Genomic DNA, 24,945 nt, shown 5'->3' with positions numbered 1-24,945 from the left:
ATTTTTCATGTGAAAGTGAGCCAAATGTTGACATGTTCAAATTATTCAGAAACCAAAATCAGAATTTTTACATGTGCTCATTCTCAGTACCAGACATAATCAAAACAGTCCTAACAGCCATCTGAAAAACAGAATTCCAGCACTGAGTATAGCATCCTGTGTTTGTGGGAGATACTTCTCAGCATCTCCTTCCTTTTGAGGCAAGTAAATCTACAGGATGCTGGCAGCACAGCTTCAGGCTTCTAAAGAAATGCAGAAGAGAAAATACACAAAGAAAATACTGAGGTTTTTAAACTACAAAACATTACTTTTTTTTCTAAGTTCCAGTTGTCACAGGGGCAGAATTTCTTCTCCCCTGACACAAGTCACAGAACAGCAGCATCCAACACAGGCAGTGCCCATGAGAAGTTTGCATGACTCAGATTTTCAGTGTCAAAAATCTGGAAAACCAAGGTGATTTCTGGAACAAACTTTAATGGTTTAGGATATTTAATTTTCCTTTTTTCTTAGTTTCTCCATTACGTATAAAAAAATGAGTGCCTAAATGTTGTCGTAAAGCTTCCCAAATAAAAAGTTGTATCAACAACTGTGCAAATGGAAAACACTGAGCCTGCATTATTTGGAAGGGTCAGTCTGAACATTAAATGTGAACATAACTCCTTGTCTTCTGACTTTCAAATACAGTATATAGCTGTAGTGAAAGAAAGCCTTTGTGTTCATCTCTACACAAAGTACTCCCTATGACTAACACTTAGTCAGCTGAACAAAATATACTAATGAAGCAAGCACATTAGAGCTATTCGCTCAGTAATGATAATTCTGAGGTAAAACAACATACACAAACCAAAGATTCACCCAAGTAGTAAGCAGGAATTTAAGAAAGAAAATACCATCTGAAACACACACAGAGCACCAAGACTCGGGAACCCACTGACTAGTGCCTGTCTACATGGCTGTAGCAGCTGAGAACTTCCCATATCCCTGCCTATAAACTTGTCTCTGTTTGAGACAAGACAAATCTAATTATATTGCATGGCTAAACTAATATGGAGCAATCTGTGTTGATGTGCAGTGAAATACATTAATGAGGTAAACAAATATCTAGAGGGCTTTAAAACAACAAGCATAATCATTACACATTATTCCCTAAAATAGCAGGATTTAGATTAAGTATCCTTTAAGAAGGGATTATGACATGGCCACAATGAAGATACACTACTGTAAACACTGTCAGCAAATATATTAACTCCACTATGTACAATAGAATGTTAATACTTTTAAAGCACTGATAGTTTTCTGATTAGCATACACTTGACTAAACTGAAAATGCACCTGCATATAAAGAAAGAATTGGTTGTTTGCTTTTGTAAGCATGGCCTGCGTGCTGTAACATTACTACAACACGTCTCTGTCACAAATCTGACACGCTGATGGACTTATTCAGCCCTGGGGATCATAACACCAATTGTGCTCGTTGGTAACTGTTGCATCCAGTAATTCCATCCAGTCCTAATAGAAAATATGACTAAACACTTGGAGGACATTTCAGTTTTTATTTATACATAGACGTACTTTACTGGAGCTCCTATTTTCAGGATTTTAGGAATATAAACAAGCCTTATTTGTTTATTGTTTCCTAGTCACATATGCAGTAGATATGTTGTTACAGTGTATTGTCTGGTTCCAAAGAGAAGTCTGTGGAGTGCATGATGAGTTGGGATTAATCACACCACCTTCACGAGGAACATAATAAAAGTTTTTTCTTACTATCTGGTGTCTGAAAATGAAGGCCATTTTTTTCCCCAGAGTTTTGCCTGTGTGTTCAGCAGCTCCAGACTAATTACACAGCATCTCCAGTACAAAGAATTCTTCCATGTCCTTTAGGCACATCTGTGCACACAATATGTTCCACCTCTGGCTGATCTATTAATGCTTTTCTACTTAAAAATGCTGCAATGTGGAGGGAAGGGTGCCACTGTGAGTGCTTCCTCCAAACAATGTCAGGACTGTAACAGCACATTATTGAGGCTGGAGTGCAGCACAGCCTTCAGCAGCAGCAGGAGCTGGGCCTGAGACTTTCTGTGCCCAGTAACTGCCTGCAGCAAGAAGGACAAGGAGAAGGGCTTCCCTTGCATTCCGTAAGACTCACAGTGCCAAAGGGCACAACCATGCAGAGCAGGCATGGCTGTACCTCCCATGCACAGGTACAAACCATGGAGTCTTGGACATACGGAAGGAGATGCTTCTAGAGCAAGGATGAAGGGACTGCTCTGGAGCTTCTTTATGGTCTCATTGTGAGTAAATGTAAATTCTGTTACTCAATGTGGGCTGGAAGTTGGTTCATGCTCCCAAATGATCTGACCAATGCCAAAAAAATTATCATATTTGATACTTCTTTCTTCATGTTTCTTACAGAATTTCCAATTTCTGCTGTTGGTTTGACTGTTACGATAGCTAGAAAAATCACATTTGTGATAATACACCTATAAGGTATTATAAATAATTTATACCCTGACTTGCAAATTAGAATAGGACCAGAAATCTGGAATTGACTGCATATTAACACAGAGGTACAGCTATGTTAAAAGTCTCTCACCCTAGGATAAGATTCTGCAAAGGAAAGATATAAAAATATTAAAGGTGTAGTGTTATTAATACTTTTGCCTCTGAGCAATACTTAGACTGCCTAAGTATCCAGCATCACGTGAAGGAACATAAAGCAGAAGAAAATGCCATTGTTAGGCTGCGAGGAAAATGAGACTGCTTCTTTGAGGGCACCAAAGCATCTATGGAAATCTTTCCACAGCACTCACGGAGCTCCAGCCCTGGCCTGATGGTTAATTACCAGGCCTGGGGCCACTTGGGGCCGCCTCCTCCCACCAATACTGCAGCACCCAGACCACCTTTATAACCCTCCCTCAGTCACAACCCTCCAGCTCAGAGGGGCTCTATTTCTCCACGCTCCTGTTGTTTCCTCCAGTGTAAGCTGTTCAGCTTGGCAGCCAAAAGCTCATCTCAACACAATCCTCCTCAAAGCTGCCACCTGCGATCCTGAATGCTGCTGTGGTGCTCAGCACTTTCCTGCTGGAGAACATTCTGCTGGAAAGCAGCAGGTTAGTCCCTTTCTTAATTTATTCAGAATCTGTCTCAGAGAGGAGCGCAAAGGCGTGGTAAGGCTTTATTACTATGTTTAAACATTTGAATAATGAGGCTTATGATCCATACCTGCCCATCCTTTAGTAGCAACGCTGTTTAATATTATCAAATAACGTGTTCAGAGATTAGTGCACTGGCTTACATCTTCTGAAATTCATCTTGAAGACAACTAAGCTTTTTGGAATAGAGATGTGTTGTGGTAGGTTCCAATTGAAAAAGTTCGTTGTGGTAGGCTTTAACAACAAAAAACCCCAACCTTCTTGGGAAAGAGATGTTTTGTAATACATTGACTAGATTCTAAAGTTACTTGTTGCACAAGTGTCATAGGTTGAGACTGGCCCCCCCTGAGAGGCTGGGGGGGCTCAGAGGTGATTGGGTGCCAGGGCAGTGTTCCCTGGAGAGCTGATCACCACTCGTGTTGTTCGCTCTGCTCAAAATCACATATCACAGCCCCGGGAGCTGTTGGCAGTTCTGTCCTGGTTGTTGTGCTGTTGGTGTCTGCTGCGGGTAGGTGGACAAGGCCAGGGGGTGGCTGGGCTCCTTCTCTTCCCCTCCGGGGGGGAGAGGGGAGCCCTGTGGCCCCCCCAACTCAGCCTTTGGCTAGAGTTAGAGTCAGCATTTGGAGTGTGTGCTGTGAAGGAAGAGATTCACAGCACCTGAGGTAAGAGGAGAGAGGCAGGCTTTGCAGCCAGGCCCTCTTCTCCCTCCTTTTCTGCAGTGAAGCTGTAGAGGGGGGCTTTTCTTTCCCTCCACTGTAAGTGGAGGAGAGGCTCAACTTGAAGCTGAGCCAAGAGACTGGGCCGTGGAGGTGGGCCCGGCGCTCGGGAGAAGAGTCCCAGGCGAAACTGGAGACGAGCCAAGAGCTCGGGAGCTGCTGCCGAAGCTGACCGGGGGCAGCTGAGAACTGATGTGGAGGAATGAAGATTCCAGGACACAGACGCTTGATGAGCTACACTGCAGCAGCCTACGAACCGAGTGAGACACCGAGAGGGAGAAATCACCAGCAGCAGAAGAGCAAGGACTCACAGCTCTCTTCTTGGACTTCGTGAGGAGAGACTGCAACAAACAACTGCTGGAACTTGGTGAGGGGGGGAGTGTTCAGGAGCCCAGAACACTCCCACAGCAAAAGACTGTGTTACATATCAGCCTTGAAAAGCTGCTCCTGGACTAAAGTTAAAGGAGGGGCTTGAAAGGACTGACTGATAGTAATGTAATATACATATATAGTTGCCTTTAGTTTGTATAGTATTTATTTGTGTAAATAAATGTATATACTTCCCCCTTCCCTTACAGAAGCCTCTGGTCTGACAGTTTCTCTCTGGTGTTAGGATAAATTGTGGGAAGGGGTGGGGAGAAGCCTAAAAATTGGATTTTAGATTTCTAATGTGGCTCAAACTGCCACAACAAGGAAGCCAATAAACCTAACCAGTTTGTCATCCAGGTCTGCTGTCCCTCTCTAGAACAAAATTAAAGTAGTTATCACCTTTGCCACTTAGGGACAAAACTTCATTTTCTAGTTACTGTGATGTTATGTTGCTTTCTGAAGACAGTTTATCGTTCTGGTGTTTAACCAGTACTATGTCTATAGAAATGCATCAAGGTGTATCTAAACCATCTGAATGAAGAGATGGTAGCCCAGGAGCAAGTCTATTATGGCAGTACTATTTCAATGAAATTACACAAGGGAAATAACCTCTCTCATAAATGCTGGTTATGTGTAGTAGGAATGGCTTAATGTACCTTTACTGAGCTGCTGAATCAGTTATCCTTAACATCAGTAACACACTACTGCAGCAGGAGCAATTTGGCCCAGCAGGATACAGTTAAAATATAGACTCTGAATGAGGTAGTTCTTGACTAGCTGAAGGATTTCTGATTATGATAACAGGAAAAGGGGTCAGACCTCACACTTTGTTCTCTCACAAAGATTCCATTCCTTATGTGCTAATTTAGCAGTGATTCTAGCACATGTCAGAAACGAAGAGAAAATATTTGTAAGGAGTAGTTCAGTAAGCAAGTCATGTTACAGTACAAACTGGCACTGTGAAAAGAGGAATCAGAGTAAGTTGAAAGATCTAAGCATTCCACAAAACTATTTCAATACCCTATCAAATTTCAATGAACTTTAAAATAATTGCCAATTTATTTTTATCACCTCAATGAACCAAGTTTTATTTGCTTTGTCCTTGCATATATTTAAAATTGAGAACCAGCCACGATAAGTTTCAGAGAAATAGCTCTGCTGAATGGTGCATTATTATGTAGGTGTAATCTGGAGTGCATGCTGTCCTCTGCTTTAAACTTCTCAGAGAAGAGTCTGTCACTAATGCATCTTTAGGTAACAGAGATTGATTTTGCTGTCCACTGGTGTCAGGAGCCAACTGCTAAAAATCTGTGACCCAGCCAATTAGCACAGAGAAACTGGTTCTGTTGGAGGATGTTTGGACTGTTTAGCACTTTTCAGTAAGTACTTGGTAAGTTTGGGAACTGTCACTCAGTAACAGCTAATAGCAATTACTAGTTCTGCCCCACAGCGGCCTAGAACACATAGGAGAATGCACCAAGCTTTTTTAATACTCTTAATTTACACCCATTTGTGTTTGGTACAGATTCTATCAAATGTATCCCATAATATTCAAACTGAGTTCCAGTAAGACATTTCTAAAATACAGGGTTTTTTAAACTATCATTTGAGCTGCTTCAGACTGTTCTAATGGGGAAATTTCTTAGGGACAAAAGAACGAAACAGAAACAAAAAAAGATGATTTTAAAAATTTTCTTTCACAAATTATATTAGTAGTATTTTATCTGCCTTTGGATGTCCACGTTGAGGTATTACAGTATAGCCTATATGGAAATTGTGAAAGGAGGCTTAGCACTGCAGAAGCTCGTGGTGTCCCTACCAGGGAAGTTTGTGTAAGCATATTTGGTTTGGTTCTCAAATGTATCACAGTGATATAAAAGTATGATTAAAAAATGAGAAGCAATAAGATTTAAGTGCCACAGGCAGCATAATTAAAAAGTAGACTTCCCCCTAAGGTCCTTCTTCTTACTGGTGATAATGGCAAATTCCTGCTTCTTCAAAGGGATATAGGTGGGGTAGGGTGTTGGTGCTATTAAAAACATTATCTTTTATTGTTGGGAAATAGATCCGTTTGAATAGGGTAGGAGAGAACACACATTCTCAGGACTCTGAAATCCACCTAGAGGAGACATTAAGAACAAAGGGTTATTAAATGGTCAGTGCTCAAGTGTTGAGTCCCAGAGTTTAGTCCCCACTGAGCAAAAGTAGCTCTCAGCCATGCCAGTGCCAGTGTTTCATAGAGGTATGACTGCAGTTGGGATGAACAGACCGAACTGTGCCACACGAGGTTTCAGAGAGGAGCAATTATTTAGCTGAACTGTGTTAGTGCAAAAGACATCTTCCATTGTATTATTTCAGTTGCTGTCCAATGTTTTGCTAACTTTTTTTTTTTCCCCTCCTTCTACTGATCTTTAATTATGTTGCCTGACTGTACAGGTTAGCATTAACTTAGCATTGGTAAAACAGGCAATGCCATCACTCTTTGCATATGTCTTACGGGTGCAACAGGAGAAACTCAAGTTCCAAATGCTGTCAGGATGGGCCTGGGCCTGCCCTGTGCCACGCTGCTTTGTGGGGAGGAAGCAGGACAGGGTATGTTGCACTGAGCTGGCCTGGAGACAAGCTTTTTGTGGTTCAAGCTTTGGTTTAGACCAGGCCCTTGCTCATAATTTGTGCATTACAAGCGCTCATCTGCAAAAGGAGATTACTCTTTCACTTAGTTCCTAGGTTGCCAAACCAACAATATTCTAGCTAACCCTGAATCTGTGCAAGTGTAACAGCATTCCAAAAAGGAAAAAAACTTAAGTGAACAGCAACTACTTTTGCACAGGAATACCACATACACTTATAATTTCTGGTCACACTGTATGCTAGTGCCAGTTGAATGAGCCATTCAGTTCCTCTTCTTTCAGCCAAAGATAAAAGACCTGTCTGTTAATTCATGTTTATGTAACAATAAAAACTGTGTTAATTCAGGATATTTACATTAGTAGGTTGTCTCACCATACTGAACTTCTCTGCTAAAGGTAAAACATATAAAATTAAATTAGAAACAAAAAAAGAAAATTTCTTCATGCATCAGATACTTTAAAAATTGGCTCAGTCTGAGGTGACCAAGATGTCAAAGGGCTGTGGGGAAAACTTCTAGCTTGGGGAAGTTGTTAAATTTGAGTTGTGAGAGAACACCCAAAATAGTTACCTTCAATGTAATGTAGTAATGATGTAATGCCTTTCTTTAATAACACAAGCATGGAAAACTGCAAGAAACAGGAGTTGTGCTGAGTAGTGACTTAGAGCAAATATACACACTAAACGTATCCTAGGTTTGCCTCACACTTGTCTAGTGCTAATCATCCTCTTCTGCCCTTCCGTGGAGGTATTGCAAATAAAGGTTCAAACAAGCTAAGCTCATGTACTGCCCAAATTTTCAAGTCTGAGCATGTGTAAGACTGGAGACTGACCCATATCGAAAGGCAAATGACATGCTTACTTTGGTTTTCATTCTCTGTAAATTGTTGGGTCTTTCTTAAAAGTGACTACTGTTCTCTGGCGCAAACCTAGCAACTGGAACCTTTAAAATTGCATTTTTAAACCTTTAAAATTTGCATCAACACGGCCAAGTCAGGTATGGCAATGCACTTTCTGAGCCCTTTCTGATAACTAATGGTTTGAAACAAGGCTGCGTTCTCGCACCAACCCTTTTCACAGTCTTTTTCAGCAGGATGCTCCAAAGGGCCACAGCAGACCTCGATGATCAGGACGGTATCTACATTCGATACCGTACTGATGGAAGCCTATTCAATCTAAGGTGACTGAAGGCCCACACCAAGACCTTAAACCATTTTGTCCAGGAGCTGCTTTATGCTGATGACGCCGCCCTCGTCGCTCACACAGAAGCAGCTCCGCAGCGTTTAACATCCTGCTTTGCAGATGCTGCTGAGCTCTTTGGGCTGGAAGTCAGCTTAAAGAAGACGGAAGTTCTCTATCAACCTGCACCTCAGGAAGTCCCCCATCATCCCCACATCACCATTGGCCAATCAGAGCTCAAATCAGTCCAACAGTTTAATTACCTAGGCAGCCTCATCTCCTTGGATGGTAAGATTGATGGAGAGATAGACAACAGGTTAGCAAAGGCATAGAGAGCTTTTGGAAAACTCCACAAAAGAGTATGGCGTAATAAACACTTGAAGAAAAGTACCAAGATCAGTGTTTACAGAGCCATAGTGCTGTCTACTCTCTTGTATGGTTCTGAATCATGGGTCATCTACCCCCACCACCTGCGTCTCCTGGAACGCTTCCATCAACGCTGCCTCCGTACAGTCCTAAACATCCACTGGTCAGATTATGTGACCAATACATCTGTTCTAGAACAAGCAGCAGTCACAGGCATTGAGGCCATGTTGCTGAGAACACAGCTGTGCTGGGCAGGGCACGTCTCCAGGATGAAGGACCAACCACCTCCCTAAGATCCTGCTCTATGGTGAACTTGCCACTGGCTGCTACATGAGAGGAGCCCTGAAGAGAAGATACAAGGACTCCCTGAAACAACATCTCAGCCTTGGCCATATTGACCAACATAACTGGTCTACTCTGGCCTCCAATCGGGAGGCCTGGAGATACACCATCTATAGCGCAGCTGTCTCCTTTGAGAACACACGCAGGATCACTCTCGAGGAGAAAAGACAGCGCAGAAAGAACCGTGTCTTGCAGAATTTACCACCTAAGGAGTCCTTCTGCTGTGCCTTTTGCAACCGGATGTGCCTGTCTCGTATTGGCCTTTTTAGCCACCAACGCGCTTGCAACAAACGTGGGTAGAGCCCTTCCCAAATCTTCGTTCGCGAAGCCCGGCCATGATGATGTTTATTGGTTACTGAGGAAATGTCTTGCATACAAAATATTAGCATTTGTCATATGCTAAGAATTAATAGCTATTTATTTTAAAGGAATCTAAATATGTGTTATATATCAGTTACTGTTAACTAACCTGAAATTTTACACAGTAGTAATATTACCTAGGTGAGGCAGGAAAGGAGGAGAGGAGAAGAAACCAAAAAAAAGCTAAGGACAGCAGACTATGTGCATAAAACAACAAAATGCACCTTCCTGTTTGCTCATATTTTACAAAAACTGACATACAGATAGTATCTTCATTTAACCTGAAAGCATTCAAATCTACATTTATTTAAAGATAATTGAGGTGAAAAAGTGCTCCACGTGTAATGTCTGCCTCTGTCATCCCGTTCAAAATGGTATTTTGTACTGGGAGATGCACACTTATAATAACAGATTTTCTAGCAAGGTGACAAAGCCAAGGATCTTCTAAGCAAATTCTTTGCAAACAGTAAGCTTAGCAAGCAAATGTACTGACAACGGCCTTGGGTTTTTTCCTTTCACTATAAAAGAACTTGAATTATTGTAGTTAAAATTTTGGCTGTCTTGGTTTCAATAATGAGACACAGGTTCATTTAGACAGTACTCTAACTGTATCCATCCCTCAGACATTTTATAGTAAATACTGAAAGACTCGAATGCCCTGGAAGAGAGACAAAATCCTCTGGAATTTACCTAAATTCTTTGAGGTCCAATTTCAATGTTAAAGGTCCAGCCGCACCTTTTGTTCTGGACTATTACGGACTTTGGCAGAAATGGGTACTGCACTCTTAGTTTAGTGCCCTCAAAATAAGCCTGATTTTCAGATAAAGCTTAGACTAAGCAACCTGCAGCAGGTGAAAAGAACAAAGCAAGGTAAGAGCAGTCTTATGAAGTACATATTGAAGTAATGTTTGCCAAAGATTATTTAACTTGCCTTTCACTCTTTCACCTGTGGAGCCTCAGGGTGGGCAGAGGGTGAATCACATCATGCCTCCATTTGTGAGCCTGAGTACCTCTGTAAGAAATACGACTTTACACCTTTATTCCTCGGAGGTCTATGTGCTCTGCTCTTCAGTGAAGATGCCCACAGCACTTTGCCATGTCTCCTTCCTAATTAAATGCACGCCTTGTCACTCCGTGTTTAGCCCTGTGTGCTGATCTGAGGTCGATATCTGTACTGCTGCACCTCTGCTTTCCTTTCTTCAGAGCTGAAGGAATGAATGCTGGGCACTGCTCAAAGCTCTGTCCATCAGCCAGCAGTTTGTGCTGCTATGAGTGACTCTGTCAGCTCAGGGGGCTCCTGCCAGACAGCGGCTGTGACCTGTCACAGCAGCACCTCCTCCATTATTAAACAAAATGAAGGCATTGGCCCAAGACTGCCTGGAAATAACAACTAAAGCTCAGACAGGCCTTTCAGGAATATTTGGGTCCTTTTGTTTAATTTCACACCAGGGGCAGTTACATCAATATCCCAGTGTTGCATAGTCCTCAGTTGTTAGCAGTCTATCAAGAATGATCAAGGTACAATGCAATTCAGCTCAACCTCTGATAAATAAACTTTGAAAGAATACAAAAAGATGTTGAAATGAAAGTCTATTTTAAATTTTGTTTTGAATAGGCAATCATTTGGTGGGGGGAAAAAAACAACCATTTTAGTCAAGTATAGAAGAATTCACATTCTTATTCAAGAGCTCCTCTTCTCTTTTGTTCTGCAGATATTTTAAAATCTTACAAGCAGCCATGCTCCCAGTAGCAGCTGCTGGTGTACTGTGCTAGAAAGACTATCACTAGTCTAAAATATGCCAACTCAACTTCTCTGCTCCTAGCCAATACCTAGTAACTACTCAAACAATTTAAGACCATCGGGCTTATTCACACAGCAACTTTTATAAAGTCAGCTTAAAGAAGACAGAGGTCCTCCATCAACCTGCACCTCAGGAAGTCCCCCATCATCCCCACATCACCATTGGCCAATCAGAGCTCAAATCAGTCCAACAGTTTAATTACCTTGGTAGCTTCATCTCCTCAGATGGTAAGATCGACGGGGAGATGGACAACAGGTTAGCAAAGGCATAGAGAGCTTTTGGAAAACTCCACAAAAGAGTATGGTGTAATAAACACTTGAAGAAAAGCACCAAGATCAGTGTTTACAGAGCCATAGTGCTGTCTACTCTCTTGTATGGTTCCGAATCATGGGTCATCTACCCCCACCACCTGCGACTCCTCGAACGCTTCCATCAACGCTGCCTCCGTACAATCCTAAACATCCACTGGTCAGATTATGTGATCAATACATCTGTTCTAGAACAAGCAGCAGTCACAGGTATTGAGGCCTTGTTGCTGAGAACACAGCTGTGCTGGGCAGGGCACGTCTCCAGGATGAAGGACCAACCACCGCCTCCCTAAGATCCTGCTCTATGGTGAACTTGCCACTGGCTGCTACATGAAAGGAGCCCCGAAGAGAAGATACAAGGACTCCCTGAAACAACATCTCAGCCCTGGCCATATTGATCACCATAACTGGTCTACTCTGGCCTCCAATCGGGAGGCCTGGAGACACACCATCTATAACGCTGCTGTCTCCTTTGAGAACACACGCAGGATCACTCTCGAGGAAAAAAGGCAACGCAGAAAGAACCGTGTCTTGCAGAATACACCATCTAAGGAGTCTTTCTGTTGTGCCTTTTGCAATCAGATATGTCTGTCTCGTATTGGCCTCATAAGCCACCAGCGTGCCTGTAACAAATGTGGATAGAGCCTTCCCAAATCTTCGTTCGCGAAGCCTGGCCATGAATGAATGAAAGGGTCCTGATATAGTAAGTTACACCATTTGGTAATAATTATACTTCTGAAAATAGACTGTAAAATTAATATTAAAAACTTGCTGTAGATACGGGTAATCTGAAAATATTCCCCTAAGATTTTTTTGTTCACAGTTATACTAAAGGTCGACCTGTTTCATCAGCAGATACTTGAACATTTCATTTCCTTTTACTGTTTTCTGGATGAATTAACATTTTAATGTCTGTTTTTAATGAAATCACCTAGATTAAATTGTTTAACTGTGGGGCACTTCACTATAGAAAATTGCATTTATAGGTTTGATAAAACTGAAATAGGAAACTTAGGCATCTGAAGCTTAATAAAGCATTTTAATTAAAGAATTCACTTATTCTTACTAGTATCTCATCTACATACAAGTTATATTTTACCTCTTTTAGGTAGATCTCTCTTCATTGCAGAAGATAACTAATATTCAGCTGCACGTAACTTTAGAGATGCAAAGTCAAAGCTTTAAACTGACTTTAGGTCTCTCTAAGGAAGTTAACACATTCAATTTGAAACTTCAGGGGAAAAAAGTCACACTTCTGTTCTTTAGAAAAGCTTGAGATTCATTGTCAGACTCTCTTTTTCTGGCACTCAGCATTAGAACAAGAAAAGATTATGCATGACTTAAATTAACTTCTACATCATTCCTGTGATAAAACAACTTAATAGCATTTTTAGTACAAGTAAAGCTCCTATTTATTCCTTCTTGTCAAGGTCAAGATATGTCCAGCTAGGAAAAAACCACAGCAACATACAAGCACTCCTTGTAGTTGCTTTTAACATGGGCAGTATCTAGCCTTGACATATGTTCTATTGAAAACAAAAGTAATCACCTACTAAGGCAATGGTACAGGAAAATGCAAAAAAATTCAATTATTTCAGTGCTGACCTGAGTTTTCAATTTCTCTAGTGTGCCACTGCAGAATGAAAATAGAGCAAATAAACTGGTTTTGCCCCATGTTACTGGAACACCTTTGTTTACCTAGAATTGTCTGTTCTCTGGGCAAAACCTCTTTGCTAGTTCTCTATATATACTGATTACATTCAGTACCTTTTTCTAAACACACAAGGTGATTATGTGGCTGTGAATGCAATAACAGTAAAAGTAAAAATATTGCTTATAAATATAATAGTATATTTATAAAAATATTGCATATTTATAATATCTTTATAAATATATATAAAGATTGCTAATATATAAAAATATAGCTAATTTTGTTTGGAATAATTAATATAACACTTGCATAATATCTCTGACAGTCTGGTTAAACAGAGCACTTCATACCTGCTCTTGGGGCCACTTCTGTCTGTCCTCTGGGGTTCTTGACTTTGCTTTAAATCCTCGATGCACATCTCCACTGTGCTTAGAGGCAGATGGGATATTCAGTGATTTTGGCCTCCCCTCGTGCCTGTTAGCACTGTGAACAGCTTCTCCCTTTGAACAAGTCTCTTTGTAGTCATGTGTCATGTTTTCAGTCCCCATGTGCTCTGGACTCATTTCTGTTGTACTATTAATACTGCTCATGCTCATACTCATTTTGATTTCTGCTACAATTTGGTCAATGTCCTCTTCCTGCTCTTCCAGCTCTGCATCCTCTTTTCTGGAATGGTATGGTGACATTCCCTGTGAATTGCCATTAGCCTCTGCTGGGTAATAGTCCAGATAGTCACCTTCACTTTGACAGTATTGTATGTTTTCTTCTTGGTCTTGAATCTCCAAAGATGATGCTTCATCCTCCAAAATCTGAATGCTGTTATCTTGACCCTCCTGCCACTCTTGCCCGTCCATCACCTCACTTCCATCTTGGTGCTGAATTTTACCTTCAGCCCATTCTTCTACAGCTTCCTGACATTCATCTGTTTCAACGTGGTGCTCCTCGTGGGGAACATACTCCTCCCCATTGCAGTCCATCCCTTCCAGGTAACTGTCATCCTCGGGACAGTATCGAATGTAGTATGTGATCCCCTCCTCTTCTTCTGGCAAGCCTTCATCGTAGTCCTCCTCCTCGGAGGTGTTGTTGACATAGTCAGAGCTGGAGTCCCCATCTCCACTGTGGTCATTGCACTCCTGTTCCACGGGGGGAGGACTGCCTTGTCTCACAGTTGCTAGTTGTGCCTCTTTTGCTGCATAATCTTCAATAGGAAGGTCACTTTCTTCACTTTCAGGCTCCCTGCCGTGAGATGAAGCAGGGCAAGCTCTCACTCTGTGATCCAGCATGCTGGCTGTGGTGCTTTGATGTTTCCTGTTTGCCATAGCCAACTCCTTACATGACAATCATTTCTAAGCAAGTACTGTAGGGAAGATGGAAAAACACACATTCAGGAAAAGGTCATCAGTAGAGCTCAGTGATGTTAATAGGAAGCAAACTGATAGATTCATTTGGTAATAAGCATGTGTTTGTAGATATTTAAACCAGATTCAGACAGCTAACTTTTAAAATGCTTGTGCTGTGGAACCATGAAATCAAAGTAATAACTTGCACACTGAAAGGAACAGATCAAGAGAAGGATCTACATTTACGCTAAGTGTATTCTAGTGGAGGCTCTCTTTTGTCAATTTGACAGAGAATTAATCCTGAACCTTGAAATTAGTTTTCAATTTCTTTTTCTTGCCAGTAAGGGGTCATGCTTTGATCGCTATGCAGTAAATGGGAGTTCTTTTCAATTTTCAGCTTAGGCGTTTCTTTAACGTGTACTGAAAGCAAACATTTAGAATCTGACCTGCTCTTACCAAAACTAAAGGAGAATAATTCTATTAACTTGGCAGCCACATAGGGCACTAAAAGATAATGCACTGGTATTAAAAGCATTATTTTTTTAAAAAGCACTCACTATTAGCCATTACGAGCTCAATGCCATGGAGCATTTCCCATTCTTAAACCAAATATTTCAGTTGAAAGGGACCTACAATGATTACCTAGTCCAACTGCCAGACCAATTCAGGGCTGACCAAGTTAAAGCACATTTTAAGGGCCTTGTCCAAATGCCTGTGAAATCACTGACAGGCTTGGGGCACTGACCACCATTGTAAGCCTGTTCCATTTACCCTCTTGGTAAATGTCTTCCTCTTACTACTGCCCAGTCTGAAGCCATCCTGACAGCTCTGAACCATTACCATGCATCCTGGCACTGGATACCCTCTCCTGGGAGGAGAACTCAGCACCTCCCTCTCCACTTCCCCTCCTCAGGATGCTGTGGAGAGCAACGAGGTCACCCCTCAGCCTCCTTGTCTACAAACCAGACACCCCCAAAGCCCTCAGCCACCCCTCACAGGACACTCCTTCCAGCCCTTTCACCAGCTTTGCTGCCTTCCTCTGGACATGCACAAGAACCTTAACACCCTCCTAAAAATTATGGGGCCCAGAACTGCACACAGTACCCCAGGGGAGGCCACACCAATGCTGAATGCAGCAGGGCATTTTATTTACAATAAAAGCTCACTAATTCTTCCTGCTAAACACTTTTAAATACCTATCTTTATAAAAATACTGGATTCTAAATAAATAAGCAGAGATTCTATGAACTGTATTAAAAATAGTCAAAATAAAAAAACCAGCTAATTCTAAGGAGGCTTTTTAAGTATGATCTGCTGTGTATAATTTGGAAGAGAAAAACAGTGTATTTTTATTGTTATGTTTCTCTGTGTTTCACTGTTGTATCCTTATGATAAGCTTGACCTGTGCAGTTACTTCATCAGGGTGAACTGAGCTCAGGTTTCTGACTTGCACCACACAACTTCATGTTTTACTTACGCACCAAACAATGACATATCAGCCAATCACATGAACATAACCAGTTTTCTAAGTCTTGTGTGCACACATAAAGCAATAAAATTAGCATGGATTTAGAGGATTAGAGTAGCTATGTAGAGAAGAATTTCTTAGGCATTATGAAACTGTAAAAAAAATCCTGTCACTGTAACCTAAAACTTCCTAGATATCCCTGCAGAATTTCTGATATCACAAGAAAAACCCCAAACCTTAGTGTGAGACAAATCCAGAGATGTGATATATCTATGGATTATTGCAGTGACATCATGTGGCAAATCTATCCTGAAACACGGATTCTAGGTTCTGAGAGACAAAGCTGAGATGCATGTTAGTTGCAGGAGGAGACATGAAAGGAACCCAGCATGTGAAGCTCTTTTTAATTATTGATACCTTGCAGAATTAGTCTTGACAAAAAGCTTTAAAGTAAATAGAGTATCTGAAGAGAAGTTTAAAGGAGAAAATCAGAGCAGAAGGCAAACCTTTCTCAGTGATTACCTGCCCCTCCCCACTGCCAGAAGAACTAGCAGACTTGCAAGGTTTCTAATATAATCTGTATGCCCACTATGATCCCTTTAATAAACTAGGGATCCATTTTAACTTTGGAGTCAGTTATAAGAAACTCAGACCACCAAGCAATCCGTCCACTAGGGTTGCCTCTCATTTAGCCAGCTCCACTTACTGCAAACTAAGGATGTTCCCATACTGTGACTGCAGCATTAACAAAAATTTTACATTGGATCAAAACAGCAATCTAGTCACAGCAGTGCACTGCTCTGCACAGACTGCAAAATGCTGCCCACAAGCAAGACAAGCTGCTTGTAAGACCAAATCAGGCACAAATAAGCACACTACATAAGCACGTCTAAAATCAGGTAAGACAGAGTGCTACAAATAATATTTTTGAATGGCGTTGCAAGGAAACTACAGAGATCTCATGTCTTAACCAAAAATTATTTGTCAAGAACAGAACAAATTAGTGTCTCTTGGGGAAAGAACAGTTCTCATCTGCAAAGGCTTCAGTCTTCTAGTAACTGAAATTGTTCTTCATAATTAAGTAGTACATAGAGATTTACAGTGCAGTTGACCCTGGACACAAGTCACCACAGTGTAGCTAAAGACGCAGAAGAAAGGAGCATGTGTTTGAAACTCATGACTCAGTTTTTCCTAAAGCATACGGAGACAAGAACCCTTTTTTTAGCCAGTGTAATGGAGTTTTTCCACCCACATCTAAGAATCTTCACTTAGTATCCAGGCCCTGGTCTCACTACAGTGATAGCCTTTTATAAATTCCAGTAGGGAATGCTCAGAGATGTTACTCACCTGCAGGAAAATGCACTGCATTCTAGGTGTTGAATAACAGTGCATGGCACAGGAAGCTGTTTGAATGTGCTCTGAGAGCCAAAAGGAGGTGGACAAGACAGGGCACGGGCCTGGAGAGGCAGGGATAGCTGAAGTGTGTCAGCTCCTCCAACAGCTGTGGGCACTGCCAGCCAGGGGCTCTGAGAAAAGTGTTCTCAGCAGGGTAGCATCAATGACAGCAGCTGCAGTTCTGCCTCCCCAGCTACCTCTAAAATGCAGCACATTTTAGAGGGATGGAAAGGAGGAACTTGGGGAAACAGTGGCAGACTGGAAACTTTTTAGAGCATAGGTGATAAGAAATAGAGAAAATAACTCTTCTCAAGCACTGACATCCTAGGACATGGGAAATGGGTTTTCAGTAAATTCAGTCTGAGGCAATGACTGAGGACAGTGCTTTACCCCTGTATGCTGGAATTGAGGCAAAATAACCCTGATTTTGGTAAGAGGCAAGGCTGATATTAATGCTATGGAAACTGAAGTTGCAAAGCAATATCTGCACAACAATTACAATTCTAGTTGGCCTCCTCTGTAATCTTCGCAGTCAGGCACTACTTTTTAGGGAACAAAGTACTGAAATAAAAAGGCAGCATTTGTTATTTTGAGCCCATGAATTGCAGACTGAATGTGCACTGATTACACCATCTTCAACTATGAAATGTAACTTCTACAACTGTATGGACACATTGGAATTACTGAACAGAGTTTTCGAACACAAGTCTGAGAAATGTTTCTGTCAAGGAAACAAACAGCTGTAGTTTAACTCAAGTATTAGAACAGGCAAGGTAACCTAGTTTTCTCCAAAACATCTCTCAAGCTTCCTAGAAAAATATTTTAGTCACAGATTAGGTTTAGCATAACCTAAATATTTTAAAACCTAAAAGCGTTCTAGGCATTTTCTAAGCTGTTTTATTTTATAACAGCAAAGCTACTGAGGAGCACAGGTCTGAACTTTTTTGTCTCCTCACCTACAGAGGCATTAGTTTACCTAGTGGTAAGTGGATGACAATTAACTGAACCCCACATATTCAGTTTTTAAAAGTACTAAAACAGAATTTGGATTTTTTTTTTTTTTTTAGAAATGCCATAGATACCCAAGTTTTGCCACATGTTCTACTATTCAGACTACTTTGGAAAGCCTTCTGAGTCACTGACTGCAGAGATTAATACTTTTTCTAATTTTTTCAACATACTTATGCTGTTACAAGTTTACATTGTAACTGATACGTGAAAGTTAGTGAATGTACTCTTGAAATTGGAGAAAATACTGGATTTCTATCTAATACTATTCTAGTGTCAAAGTGAAGAGAGGAGTAATGATTTGCTGGATCCAGCGGCACTTTATCAATAAAGGCTTCAATTAAGTTAACAGATCACTTCTTCTGCTTAGTGTAAGACTCCCTCCTCCATGTCTCTCACCTCCCTCCTTGATAGTGGAGAGTTAGGTCAGACTTCTGTATTACTCCAAGTGCATTTTTCAGCTTCTGGCTGGGGGTGGAAAGAAGAATTCCTGGGAACATGGCAGGGTCAGTGCTTTATCCTTCTTTACCTTCCTTAGGATTTAATAATTTTATCTTGCTGAGACAAGCAAACCCCTATTTCAGTTGTACAGTACATACTGAATCTCCATCAGTGTTGTCAAGATCAGTGATTATGGGACCTAATGGTTCTCAATAAAAATGTTTTTCTTTCAATAATGGTTTTGCTTTATTTTTCTTAATTTTCCCTGCTTCAGCTCAATGTTGAAAAGAAAATCAATCTGCAGAATTTCTATGTAGCAGTAAAGTGGAGTATACATAGGGGAACCAATTTCTTCTGCTCCCAGAAACAGGAGTACTGGCTTACAGGTGGAATTTGTTCTAATCAGTGCTCATTGTAGTCATTAGCTTTCTCCTGAGTTCCTTGCACCTAATCCCAAACAGCTGTAGTGAGGGGTTTATGGACCTTAACACTTCTACATCTTTTCACCTGTGTAGAAAAATACCTCTACTTTTTTTCCAATGAAAGAGACTAATTAAACTAGCAGTAAAAATGGGAAATGGTATGCTATTGTAAACATGGGGACAAAATGAAATACTCAGTACAGTATTCTTGGCTGTGTTTAAAGAACTGCTTTACATCCATCCTTGATTCACAAACTGAATAGCATTTTAGTGGGAACAAAAAAAGCACTTAAGGTGTACAAAAAAAGCACTTAACGTGTACGGTGATCTGAGGGGGTAGGGAGCATTGTTAGGTTCTTTTGACAACAAACATACTACTGCACCTTATCAGCAGCCAAATGATTTTTGAGCCCTGCTGTTGCAAATTACAGGTGAACCTAAGGGTTTTACTGGCCTCAATTTGATGTACTCACTTTATTTTGCAAGGCCTCTTTCCTGTGTTTACTCCTTTCCAGGTTCCTTTCTTCATCTACTTCTCAGTCTCCTTTCTCCCACACTTCAAATATCTGCTCCATTTGTCAGTTTTGACAAAATTCAGTCCAAGTTTTGCTTCCCTGAAACTGCTCAATACCTATTTTCCCCAGCCAGCCAGTGCAATCTAGCTGCTATCAAGGTGGTTCTAAAAAGATATCTCTACCCTTTAAAAGGCAGCTTCAGATGCAACACAATTTACTCTCACATGAGATTATACCATGTATGGCATATGGGCTGCTCCTCTGCTGCTAAGCTGGGGCTTTGATGCACTGCAGACTGAAGCTATTCCATATGTCAGCCCTATACATTCATAATTCAGAAATGCTGTAAAAAAAGAAAAAGCAACACCCAACCCTTTTAACACAGACATATGTTTAGAACTGCTACATTTATCAAGTTACTCAGTACATCTGTAACTGAGATAATGGTATTTTTCAACAGAACTCCATCAGAAAATTCATGATTGCAGGGCTTTACACTAATTATACCATTCTCTTCTCGAATAAAGAGATAAGTTAAAGTGGAAAAAAAATCTACCTTCAATTCCTTCAGAACAATTTTAATATCAAACTAATAGTATATCTCAGTAGGCTTTAATTACAGAAGAAATACTTAATACTCCCATCTGCTAAGTTGGTCGAGAGGAATTGTGACTGAACCTATATTGGGAACTAGAATTTTTAATAAGCAGATAACAGAACACGAGTCTACCATGACTGTCAGATTATGCAGTCATTTGATTCCCCAAGGCCAAACTGCATTAACTTCATTTATCAGTGGAGCTGACTCTCCAGACCATAAGAATTCATCGTGCAGAAGCAGAGTGTAGGATTACCTGCCAGACCTTCTAAAAGCAGGTATAAATGGGATCCTTACTCCCACAGGAGCTCTAATCTGCCTGTGTCCCTGCCAGCAGACTAAACTGTGAGGAGGGGTGTCAGGAGGAGCACAGGATCTCTGACAGAGGAGAGGCAAAAGGACACACAGCACACGAAGACTGGGCACGTGGGTCCCCCATGCAAAGGGTGAACCTGTGGAACACTGATCCAGATATCTATCCAGAGGAAGACTGACTCCTACAATCAGGACTACCCCAGCACAATCCAATTAAGGTCATACTATGCCAATCTGAGTGCCATCTCAATGTTACTAAAGTTGGGGAGAGTTTCTCGGTGTAAGGCTGGCACAACTTGACACTAATTATTAGTCCGGCCAGTTACAAAATGTCTGGTTTTTTTCTCTGAAGCCTTTGAATTTAAAACAAAAAACCCTCATGTATATTTCTTGACCGCTTCTCAATAGTGATATAAAAATAAGAGTAGCAAATATAAAATGTCGATATAATTAAGAGCAACTTGCTATCTAGGTTTTCTATCCTTTTTCTTTATTTAAAATCAAATCCAACAAACTTCAAGTAAGAAAATACATTTTAAAACACTGTTTTTTGCACCAAGCAGAAACCTTTTGGGATTCAGAAATGTATTTTCTTTTGCCCTGTGAAATTCCATTCAAAATCATTTTAATCTGACTCCTTCCCTGTTCTATGAGTGCCTTTAGAAAATGATGATGATTTGTCAAAAACAGTATGAAATCAACACTGTAGTCAGATGTCTTTGGGAATTTCTTTTTTCCTGTCTCAGCTGGGCTGATGTCAGGCTGGGGCTCCCCCAAGTCTAAAGGAAAGAAAGTACTTTACACACTCTGAATAAACAAGCCAGAAAACCACCAAAGACATCTTTTGTGATGGGGGGGAGACAGAAGAGCTGGTCCGTGTTTCCCCAGTGCCTCTGATTCACACAGTAACTGCTGGGAGTTGGATACCAAGCTCACCTGCAGAGGCTTAGAGCAGTTGGGATTCATCGAACACTGACCCTGCAGCCAGTTGTGCACAATCCCTTGTTTTCAGTAAGGACAAAAAAATAAGAAAGTTACAAATCAAAAATGGAAACAAAAGTTATTTGAATTTTTTAATTGTTGCAACAACATGTTAAGTTTCAGATTCAAGATCTTCCTTTTAACCTTAATTTCTCACCCTCACACAGTGTACAAATGTGTTATACTTTTATGATAACACACTATTTTGTACTACCTGCCTTCTAATTTGTTAAAAGCACAACTGGAACAGGCCAGGAGGAAAAACAGCTAAAGGTAATTATAAATTTGGTGCTATTCAGTGTTCCAGAGCTTCAATTGATCATCTAAATATTATTTTAATATGCTTAATATAATTGAAACATAGAAAATAAGATATTTGCATGGGAAGCAGAGAAAGAATGATTCTTAAAGGAACAAGGGAAGTGTGTGGGGGGAGTGAAAGCGAACAGCATCTAAAACCAGATGGCATTAAAATACACTACTTGCTAGTTATCTCAAGAGTAGCCACTAGGGTCTTTCTGGGTAGCTAAGGCCAAAAAAATTCCCTTATCATTCTCTGCTTACTCAGCTGTGTCTGAGGCAGTCACAAAAGATAATATTTTGGGGGGGAAAAAAAGTCACTGAATAGACAAACAGGAATGAAAATTTTATGTCCATTCTTGGTCACCATTACACTTATTTTATTAGTTTAAGAACTGACAGTAGAGTGAGAAATTAAAGTTCTGAGATAACAAATGCACATTTCTGTATGTTAGGATTATTTCAGCTGCAGTCCTGCAGAAATGCTGCTTAAAGCTACAACAGCTGCAGTATATTAGGCACTGCAAACTACACATTCCTGTATCCACAGGCAGTGCTTTTCACATGGAGCAGACTGTCCTGAGTTACTCCCTTTCTGCAACAATTCTGTCAGCATGTAGGTGGCACTCTGAGTAGAATATGAACTGTGTATGCACATCCTGAAGAGATGTATAGCATATACTGACCAGCCACACATCATGCACAGCTCCTAGCCCTGAAACTACAAAGAAACAATGGAATGTCTTTTGCTGCTGTTAAACCACATCAGCATGATGAACAAGCATATTTGAAATGTTTAATTACCTCACATGAGAGTGAAATTTTTATAATTACTTTTGTCTGGGTCAGAAAACCTTCTTTTTGTACTATTCATCAGATGATATCAAGAGGTTTTTGAGATGACTTAACTATTTTTCCTATTTTTAAAAGACTTTACATTCTGAGTTGTACTCTTGCATTTCTTTGCACGGTATATAATATTTGTTCCATTTGCTTTAATCTAATAAGCTTTTAAAATCCAGTAACTATGTCGTAAAAGCCATTCTAAAAGTACTCTATAATTAGAACCCACCTACTGAAATTAAAAGTAGAGCAGACAAAGAAATGCTAAAGACAGTGTAAAGTCCAATGGCACTGCAGAGATGGTGTTCTTGAACATATATGAATGTGGCTTTTATAGTTAAAAAGTTTTGCTATTTCCTGCAGTAGTAATAAAAATGTGTGATCACATATCTAATTAACATTTATTGTTGATGTGGCTTTAATCATTCTCCAGGGTTCAATTCCACAGCTCAAAGACTGATACTAAACCCATGGTGTTGCATCCATATAGTGTGAGTAAACATCAGTATCAGTTTTGCAGTGCTAAAATTGCTATAGAGAAAAATAGATATCATTAAACACATCTTAAACAGAGGGAAGGACAGAAGCAGAACATTTATATTCAGCAGAATAAGATGTGACTCCAAATTTAAGACAGTGAGATTTTATGGCCTATTCTTGGGACTGCTCTGCTCCAAGAATCAGTTTCAAATAATGAAAAAAGTACCCCTCAAGCACTCAAATGTTCCAGTGATAGCTATGCAAAGGCATCAACTTTAAATTTTATTCCATAATACATATAAATTTTAGTATCTTCTTATGATTATTGTGTTTCCCAATTCACTGAGAGTAAGGGAAAAGTATAGGATGTACAGGAACAAGGGAAGGAAATCCAGGAATAACGGAAAAGTATAGCACATATTAACATTATTATGGTATAAAGAACATATGCCATTCATTAAAACACATTTAGCCACTGTAAGACAACTTGCAATCCACCCACAGCTCTGGTAGAATTTTTAGTCTGTCCTAGAATGGATTATACCCAGTTGTACAATGTTTCACAGAGGACCTTTCTGCTGACTATGGAGGCTACTCAGAAGTCTGGCAAACTGCTTTTGATTGTTCACTGGAAACACTAAAGGAAAACTTACTCATTTGGCCTCTAATGTAGATTTAATTACTATTTTAGCAATAAAACTAAATTATTCCACTTAAAATGTCTGTTAATACATGAAATTCTTCCTTTTTGTCTACAATAATCCAGTCTTTTGAACAGATTGAACAATGACTGGAAATTGTATTGCGTAGTCGGGAATGTTGTACAAGGGTGAGACAAAATTTACTTTGTCTAAAATATTGAAAAAATGTTAGTTCACCGTGGCAAATTCCTAGAAGAGTCTTTTAAGCCATCAAACCTATACAGTGACTAGTGACTTCGGGGTATAGGTGATATGATTTGGGGACTTCCTTCAATGTGAGGGATTAGTACTTCTGACAAGAGGGGTAAATTCAAAAGTTCATGTTTTGAGAGGAAAAAATGATATGGCAATAAAAGTGTCTTTCCAGTAAGAAGAAACATAACATCTGTTGGTTCCTTCCACAAGAATGCCAACCCAAGCTGTACATTTGGCCATTTCTTTGGAGCAGAGAACTCCCTCTGGCTGAGGTGCAGCTGCTCTGAGTGGGGATCTGACCCTTCCTTGCACACACGACATCAGACCTGACATCACTGCGGGCTGCGACGGAAACAGCTTTTACTGAACGTGACACAGAGTAAGAAAGGAAAGAAATTTAGTTATATTTGAGCTGTTTGAGCAAACTTTGCACTCTGTTGCTGTCACAGATGCAAAATAACTCAAAGGGTGTTTGCTAAGTAGGTTTACACACACGCAGGGATAATTTTAGCTCATCACGACTTTGAAACCTTCAGTTTTTGAAACTATGTGTCAGACACCCAGTTCTACCCTCCCACTTTCTTCAGAGGAAAATAAGCCTTCTCTAACAGGTCATGTATGTTATACTTGCTTGTATATTTGTTGTGTATCTCTTATATACACAGGTATAGTATTAATATCTACATAGGTATGAGCAGTAAATGTATAATTTTATCTCCTTCAGCCCCTGTTCCCACTAGAAAAAAGCCTAGGAATCTCTCTAGAAAAGTTATGGGGCTATTCTGATTTTAAAATAATTTGGAAAGATTAATTATCTCACCAGAGATTATTTTTCTGGCTTTGAGGAATGCCAAGATAGTACTGTCCCAACCCATATCCCTTTCTTCCAAAACTGTGATCTTGCCATTTAAATGTCATTATTTAAGTACTTTGAGGATTTATATAATGGAATAAATTTATCTGTTAAAAATGTCATAAGATAACCATAAGGTAGAGTTAGTTAATTCAACATCATCAAATATACATAACAAAAATGTTGCATTTTGGTCGCATCCAGTTCCACCTGA

General features: G+C 40.2%; 1 protein-coding gene across 4 annotated transcripts in view; it reads right to left on the bottom strand.

Annotated features, from left to right (window-relative positions):
- APBA2 (amyloid beta precursor protein binding family A member 2) overlaps positions 1 to 24,945 on the bottom strand; it is a 97,113-nt gene that overhangs the window by 31,129 nt on the left and 41,039 nt on the right. For all 4 annotated transcript variants that reach the window (XR_003530051.1, XM_027657568.1, XM_027657567.1 and 1 more), the window contains one exon: positions 13,227 to 14,233. Coding sequence is in view for 3 of the 4 variants with exons in the window: in XM_027657568.1 (XP_027513369.1) it covers positions 13,227 to 14,195 (969 nt within the window). In the remaining variant the exon portion in view is untranslated. The remainder of the gene's footprint in view (positions 1 to 13,226; positions 14,234 to 24,945) is intronic.

The sequence above is a fragment of the Corapipo altera genome, unplaced genomic scaffold (genome assembly GCF_003945725.1).
Source record: "Corapipo altera isolate COAL_440 unplaced genomic scaffold, ASM394572v1 308, whole genome shotgun sequence".
NCBI lineage: Eukaryota > Metazoa > Chordata > Aves > Passeriformes > Pipridae > Corapipo > Corapipo altera.
The sequence above is the reverse complement of the archived record's forward strand: the minus strand, read 5'-3'. Positions and strand labels throughout refer to the sequence as shown.